We start from the raw sequence: 8,119 nt of genomic DNA, 5'->3' as shown, positions 1-8,119 counted from the left end.
TCCAAGGGGGGGGGCCGGAAGGGGGGGCCGAAAGTTGGGCCAATGGAGACAACACTGTCGTAGGGGGTCCGGGGCATGCTCCCGCGAAATTTCTGTGTTCTAGACGACCAAACATAACATTTGAGGCATTCTGGGCTATTATTTTTTTCTTTTTCTCTCTTTTTTTTCTTTTTTTTTCACCTCCCAAAAGGGGGGGGCCGGGCCGCCCCCCCTAAATCCGCCCCTGAGAAACATGTATAGGTGTAATTTTGCCCTACCTGACGTGGAAATGATGGTTCAAGGCCTCTAGATATTGCAAGCTCGGTGGTCTAGAGGTATGATGCCAGGCTAGTGATCTGGAGATCATGGGTTCGAGTCCCACCCGAGAACAACTTGCGATTTTTTTCGCAGTTGTTTTCAACTGTACTGAGTATTCGGTACATTTCCACGTCAGGTAGGGCAAAATTACACCTATAAATAAATATTGACATGAGCTACAACTGGCATATCTCTCAAGACTGACTGAAGCTATAAACTCTCGATTTAGAACATCGGTACGAATATATTCAGGATAATTATAGTAGTACTTACTTGTGTTATTATTGTATCTAAGCCACGCTCACCCCATGCATAATCCCCCGGTCTCCCATGTAGATTCATTAACTGTCTGTAATACAAAAAATAGCAAATGTTATCCAAGTAACAGTAATGATAAAAATAATGTCTTACAACATAGATAGGGCATAATTTCAAGGCCTCTGGATATTGCAGATGTAATCAGTGTAGCATCATACACACCTATCATACACCCACTATTACTCCTACAGTATAGGTGAAAAAAAACCAAAAAAACATAAGATACAAACAAATGTTAGACTCTCAAATTACTGCTGTGACACTCTCACTTGTACCAGCTCTGCTCTATCTACACTAGCCCAAGCCTTTTCGACAATTTTGGGCCTCAGATTTTTGGCTTTTTGCCTCACTGGTTACAGAGTGCTGAAATTTATATAATAAACATCTTTAATCTAGTACTGGTACTTACATAGGAAAAGGATGACTTCCAACTCCACCCATACCTAATAAGTGCTGCAAAATCCTGTAAAAGATGATCATTCTATCAATCAATCAATCACAGTTTTTAACAATTTAGATAGCACTGCAGCAATTTTATAACTGATCATAAAATCAATTTATAAAAATGGATGAATTATTTATTAAAAATTGATCAATATATAATTACCTTGTATATTGAGTTATTCTCCTTTTTTTTAGCAAGTAAGAGCCAAAACCAAAATCCTCTAACTCTTCATTGAGTTAAATATCCTACTCTAAAAACTTCTTGACACATGCATAGATTCATTCTTTCTTACAACTCCTACTATATATTTTTACCATGTATTATCATCTAATCACCATCCCTCATTTTTCAATTGTTAGGGATAATGAACCAATGCATTCATTACATGTTAGTAACAGCACTACACTGTGGCTGTGATGGGTCCTAGGAACCAAACAAAATTTTAAATTTCTATTACTGAATCTGAAATAGGACAAAATATAAGAAAAAAATATTTTCTACATTAATTTAATTTTCCATGCCAACTCACATAATCATATCCTGTGCTGGATCAGCATCTCTTCCTATTTGTCTTACTCTGACTGGGAAAGGCATTCGTCTATGTGGAGCAGCACTTGCTGGTTCTGATCGTCTAGTTCTTGAATCTCCAGGCTGAAGTTCATTCCATAACTAGAAATAAAGATCAAGATGTAGTTAGGTGGTTGAAATACTGCATTGCAGTATTGCACCATTTGCCAAAATTATCCCCACCCCAAACAAACATGGTATATACTGACCACAATTAGAGTACATCCTTTGTAGTCTATATATATATATATTCCAATAATGAGAATAGGAGATCAACCCAATATGAGGAAAAACTTTACCGTGCTAATTTTTGGAGATTTAGCAAAATCTTCTCACCAATTCGCTCTACACTGATCACTTAGGCCCTTCATTTTCTAAAGAAACTGCAAACAATTTTTACTCAACTAAATATGGAATTCCAAAAACCATAGATGCTTCTCTACTGTCTTGGATACCGGACCCTCGTACACCGGAGGAAGTTACATATAAGAGAGCAGTATCCGCCCAAAAGACATTCGCAACGTTTTAAAACGCAAAAGTAAAAATTCAGCTCCTGGCCCTGACGGTATCTGCTACGGCTTACTGAAAAAACTTTCTTGTACTCACCACTTTCTAGCCACGCTATATAAGAAAATTCTGGAAACTGGACAACCAGTGCCAACTTGGACAGATAGCAGAGTTACACTGATCCATAAAAAAGGTGCAACTGACTCCCCATCGAATTTTAGGCCTATCGCATTATCATCATGCACTGGTAAAATATTCCATATTATCCTAGCTAACCGTCTGGAAGACTTCATGAAGCAGAACAAACTCGTCAATATGGAATTGCAAAAAGCTTTTCTCAGAGGTATCAACGGATGTATTGAGCATAACACCGTTGTTCATGAGCTCATCAGACATGCTAAAGCCAATTCAATTTTTTGACTTGGAGGACGCCTTTGGTTCGGTGCCTCATAACTTAATTAGTCTCATACTTGATAGATCTAATGTTGATCCTTGTTTTAAAATTTACATTAATAATTTATATGCCAATATCTCTGGGTAAAAGGATTGGCAATCGGATGAATTTAAGTTTCGTAAATGTATTTTTCAGGGCGATCCCTTATCTCCCCTTATCTTTATTTTGATTTTCGACCACATTATCCAGGCATTGGGTTTGGAGCTTTCCCACGGCTACAATATGGATGGAATGAAACACATCACAACTCCATTTGCAGATGACTTCTGCTTAATAACTGGTAATAAGAAAACACACCAAAGATTAATTAATAAGATATCCACCTTTACTTCGTCAATGGGACTTAAACTAAAACCGTCCAAATGCAAATCTCTCTCTATTGTCCGTGGGAAAGCTTCAAATGTGCCGTACACTATAGCTGATAGCACTATTGCATCAGTTCAAGACGAACATCATAAATTTTTGGGCTCCATTATATCATTCCATAATACCGAGAATAATGTCTTCCAATATCTTAAAGAGATAATTGAGAATAATCTTAAAATAATCGATAGTTCTCTTGTTAGGTCTGAATTCAAAGTCAAAATTTATTCCAATTACCTGTTACCTAGCTTAAGATTTCATCTGACTGTTAACGATTTTTGTAAAACTCAGCTTGATAAACTTGATTCCCTCAGTAGCAAGTATGTAAAAAAATGGTTTGGTTTACCTAAACCCGGTACATTATCGTTTATACATATGCCGTTAGGGCTTGACATTCGCAGAATTTCCGACTTATATACCGAGAGTCATACACTTGCCCATGTGTCTTCTCGATTTAAGGGGGTCCCCAGGTTAATCATTCTATTGACTGTAGACTCAAGAGGGAATGTAACTGGAAGAATAAAATTTCGCTAACCAGTAGGTCCGAAAATCTCTTCTTTGAGGCAAAAAACTCAGAGCCCAGTCCTTCTCTCCCCCGTGCTAAAACAATTGTTAAGAACAAACTTAAATCTGATATCCAAGAATATTGGAACCGCCATGTGAAGGAGCTTCTGGTTCAGGGAAGATTTTATGACTTGCTTTCTCTTGAAGAAAGTTGTCATAACTTCATATACAACCTGCCCAGAGGAGTTATGAAATTCCTTACTAATACGCTGGGGGATACGCTAAATAATAGGGTTAACTTGCACAGATGGGGAAAAAATATTTCAGAAAAGTGTATGGGCTGCAATAACAGAGAGACTCTCTGCCATATTCTATAATTTTTGCTCGCGTTCCCTGGACCAGGGGCGCTTCACATGGCGACATAACAATGTTCTTAATTATATTTACAAGAATTTAAAAGATGGATTCAAAACTGTTAAATCTCCTCCTGTTATTCTTTGCGACCTCGTAGCCAGCGCCTCTGATAATCTTCACTGCTATACAATCCCAACTGAATGAATCCCAACAAATCTCATTCCCGATATCTGCCTTTATTGGCCAGACTTAAGAAAACTTACCATCACGGAACTCACTATTCCATTTGATACTTCAATTGATGCTGCTCATAAAAGAAAGTTGAACAAGTATTCCCCTCTAGTTACGGACCTCTCAGACGCTGGCTATGATGTCGAATTGATCGTTTTTGAGGTTGGTTCCCAGGGGTTAATTTCCTCTACAAATCTTCATCGTTTTAAATCTGTTCACGCCCTTTGTGGCAAGCCAGTACCATTCAAAGTGTTTCTTGATAACCTTTCCAAATTAGCAATAATATCCTCCTTTTCCATATTCCATGTAAAAGATGAACCCTCGTGGACCAATCCTCCCTTTCTTACAACTTAGTAATTCATAATTTTCTCCTAGTCTTTCACTTCATTTGGCCGTCATGAATTGTGCAATGCTCTCGAAACTCTTGTTTTTCTTGTTGTCCTGTTTTTTTTTTTTATGTGTTTTTACTCCCTTGTCATCTTATTTTAAGGATGTAACCTAGAGAGTTTTATTCATTTATTTATTCTTCCTTTTATTCAATTTATATGTATCTGAAATTTTATTGAATAAAAGCGATTTGAAATAAACTACATACACTACAGTACTTATTATTTATTACGATTGTTAAATCTTAAATGGTTGTCTTATTGTTTCTGTTGTTATATTAGTCAAAGCCAGAATATATTTTACGAAGGACTAGTTCCCGAGGGAATATATACGTTAAGTGTAATATTTCAGTATAGACTAAATATTAGCTTTAATATTTCATGGGTCTTCTTATTAAAAGAATAAATTTATGAAATTGTTTACATGATGAAATGCAACTCCTGAATCCTCGGATCTGTTTTCTAGTAATTCTCTGCGACCTTCATTCGTTGATCTGAAAAAATAATCAAATGGCTGATAAAATCATTATCTTGCTCATAAGCTTATCATCATCAGAATTATCATTGTCAACATCATCTAATCACCACCACAACATTCACCTCACTACCAACATCTCTATCATTATCATAATCATCACTATCATCATCATAAACAATAATAAAACTAGGAACTTGCCTTGCATTCTGTTCTTGTGTTGTTCCACTTTCTAATTCTTCAACAAAGCCTTGGCTACACCTTGGGCATGTATAATCCTAAAACATCAGAAAAACATTCAACACATAATTAATTTACTGTGAATTAATAAAACTAAAAAGTTAATTTTCCTTCCCAAATTCAACATGGAAAGGAGCTGTAAAGTAAGACATTTGTCTTCCAATTCTGTTCTGAGTGTAAATCCTGTAAATGGTTGTTTTATTTTTTTACATGTGAACAAAATTCACATTCAGATTTACTGTAAACCATCACAAATTTACTGTATTTTACCCCAGTAAAGTTATTTCCACACTAATTTCAAGCTTCCGTGACAAATGACTGTGACATGCCCATTGTGTGATATGTCATTGTGCCTATACATCGCCACCAATATGTCATATAAAACCCGAGACAACACCTTGTGTCATTCAATGCTTGCTGAATTTGTAATATAAAAAAAATTAAAATTATAAAAATCAGTCAGTTTAAGCACTATGCAACATATCAATGCCGATTCATTACACATTTATGTATTAATAAAAAAACAAAGATCGGGCATACAATATAGCCTTTTAAGTGTCTGTCAGACTATATCTGATTAACTTTGTCTCAATAACATTGCTTGAATTTCAGCATGAAAAATACCAAAAATCTTTGATGTTTGAATGAAAATAAATAAATCATTTGTATCTCCATATCTGCTGTCAGAACCATTTTTGAGACTCATCAGCCTGGTTCTCACAAGAGCCCTAGTATCCGGATCGGGAGCTAACTGTTAGCGCTAACCGTTAGCACCTGTGTGAGAACGCCCGATCAGTTAGTGCTAACCATTAGCAGTATTCAGATACCGCTAACGGTTAGCAAGCGCTATCGGTTAGCAAGTTGAGCGCGTTTTTATCATCGACCAATCACACGTACGTGTTTACAATTTCCAGTTTCTTATTGGCCAGTGATTCGATCATCATATTTTTGGTATCCGGATCAGGATTTTCTCGTATGGACACACAGCAGCTAACAGTTAGCAGGATCCGGATCCTGCTAACCGTTAGCAGCCGTGTGAGAACATAGCATAAATGTATTCCTTTTTAATGTAGTTCTGTAGAAGCAGGTCAAAATGGCAATAAACGAAATTGGTATTAAGCCAAAATGGTAATTTAACAACCAAAAACAGCAATGCTCAAAAGCAATCAGAAAAGCAACAGGCCTACCAACACAGAACAGGCTGTTTTGTTTGTTTTATGTATTTTTTTTTATTAAAGAAGTTTATTCATGTAAGTAGCCACCAAGTCTGGAGTGGGCTGTATGCTTTTTGACATAATTACAAACTTTTACCCCAGGCCCCTCAACAATTTTGTGAAATCTCACTTCATCGTAATTATTAACAGTATCTCAATCACTGTCCATTTTTTGAAAAAAAAAAATTGAAATATTAATTCACTTATAAGACACTTTTACCAGTAAAAGAATTTGTATAAAAGTTCCACTTCCGGACCATGTCTATAAATTCTTATTTATCACCTCTTTAAAAATAACAACATAACTCCTCCTTGGTTCCTCAACTTGGTTGATTAAATTAATTTAAGAAATACCAAACTTTAGGGAAGTTAGGGAATCATAATCCTAATTGTTCATACCATAGGCTACAAAATTTAAACATCGATCTGGAAATTGTTGATTTTTAAACAAACTGAGAACAGCTAGAAGCCAGCTTCGTACAGTATATATCATCACAATGTTCATGGTGGAAAAGACAATAAGTTATTATTACATTTAATTATAAGTGATCTTCTATATTTGATGTTATTCCAATTAGGACATGGATATTGTTCTAACAACCTTACGTAAATCCAACTCCCTGGTAAATCTGAGGTGTTGATTGGTGGTGCTGATTGGACCCCTAATAACAACTTCAGTCTTGATTAATCCATAATAATATCCATTTAATTTTTATTATTTTTTAAATTATTATATTGGGCCTCTTTTGCTGTATAAAGAGTATCCTTATCCCATTATATCCTTGGCATTTCTTACTTGGCGTTAATACTAGCTTAGGAGCATTTTTGTGGATATATTTTTACCATTATGGTGTATATTGTCAACATGCTTAGTTTTTGCTGTTTTGACTCAAAAACCATTAAAAAAAATGTGATTTAAATAAATAGACATCTTTCTCAATTTCCTATGTATTTGCAACCAGTTTTATGGCACAGTATGATTAGGCCTAGGCCTATATGACAAAAATAAAAAAGGGGTTTTCCAGTAAAAAGAACTGGGTTAAATAGGCTAATATTAAATAAGTAAATCATGGTTAGGCCTAAACTAAGCTATTATTATTATTAGTATTAGTATTCGGTATTCTGATTGTTGTATAATAGGTTTACTGCTGGAAATACGCTACTAACCCTATCCCTTAGTCAGAAAAGACAATACTAATGTTCCACTTTACACAGCACTGTTTACTGGCATCGTTTGTATGTATTGTTGCAGGCCCTAGAGGGAGGCCTAAGCGCTAGCTAGCATTTCCAAAGAACATCATTGATTGTCTAGCCTAGCCTAGGCTAAGCAGGGAGTTGTTATTTCCCTAGGCTAAGCCTAGCTAGCGGCCTAGCCTACATCATGTTTACTGCTTATTTTTCATAAAATTGGTCAATTAAAGTCAATTTTTAAAACATAGAAACCTAAAAAATGTGTACCTGTTTCAGAGAATTTATTTCTTGTTTACAATTGTGACAAAAAAAGTGTGGAGCTCCGATAACTGCTTCCGCCATTATTAAAATTACGATTCTATATTCCCGATCTCATGTTTTCGGTGAATAGCGCCCTCTAACACATTTTTAAAGGTAGCCAACAAATGGGTAGTTAGGCCTTTTTCATACGATGGCCCACAAGGGACACACTGCAAAGAAAAAGAAATGCTGCAAACAAAAAAGAAACGCTGCAAACAAAAAAGAAATCATGGAAACAGAAAAGAAACGCTGCAAACAAAAAAAGAAATGATG

The 8,119-nt window shown here is 35.7% G+C and overlaps 1 protein-coding gene across 2 annotated transcripts in view; it reads right to left on the bottom strand.

Annotated features, from left to right (window-relative positions):
- Positions 1 to 8,119, bottom strand: part of LOC117110717 (E3 ubiquitin-protein ligase RNF126-like) — a 17,815-nt gene that overhangs the window by 6,029 nt on the left and 3,667 nt on the right. The window contains exons 1-6 of one of the 2 annotated variants that reach the window (XM_033253490.1): positions 7,814 to 7,950; positions 5,103 to 5,179; positions 4,851 to 4,920; positions 1,590 to 1,729; positions 1,025 to 1,078; positions 571 to 646 (exon numbers count right to left, since the gene is read on the bottom strand). In XM_033253490.1, coding sequence (XP_033109381.1) covers positions 571 to 646; positions 1,025 to 1,078; positions 1,590 to 1,729; positions 4,851 to 4,920; positions 5,103 to 5,179; positions 7,814 to 7,888 — 492 coding nt within the window. In that variant the 5' untranslated portion in view covers positions 7,889 to 7,950. Of the gene's footprint in view, positions 1 to 570; positions 647 to 1,024; positions 1,079 to 1,589; positions 1,730 to 4,850; positions 4,921 to 5,102; positions 5,180 to 7,813; positions 7,951 to 8,119 lie in introns of those variants that run through there. The other variant, XM_033253491.1, reaches the window with a different exon arrangement.

The sequence above is a fragment of the Anneissia japonica genome, unplaced genomic scaffold (genome assembly GCF_011630105.1).
Source record: "Anneissia japonica isolate Jap-2015-1 unplaced genomic scaffold, ASM1163010v1 scaffold2756_len2360902_cov194, whole genome shotgun sequence".
In the NCBI taxonomy this organism is placed as follows: Eukaryota; Metazoa; Echinodermata; class Crinoidea; order Comatulida; family Comatulidae; genus Anneissia; species Anneissia japonica.
This window is presented reverse-complemented; position numbering and strand designations above follow the sequence as displayed.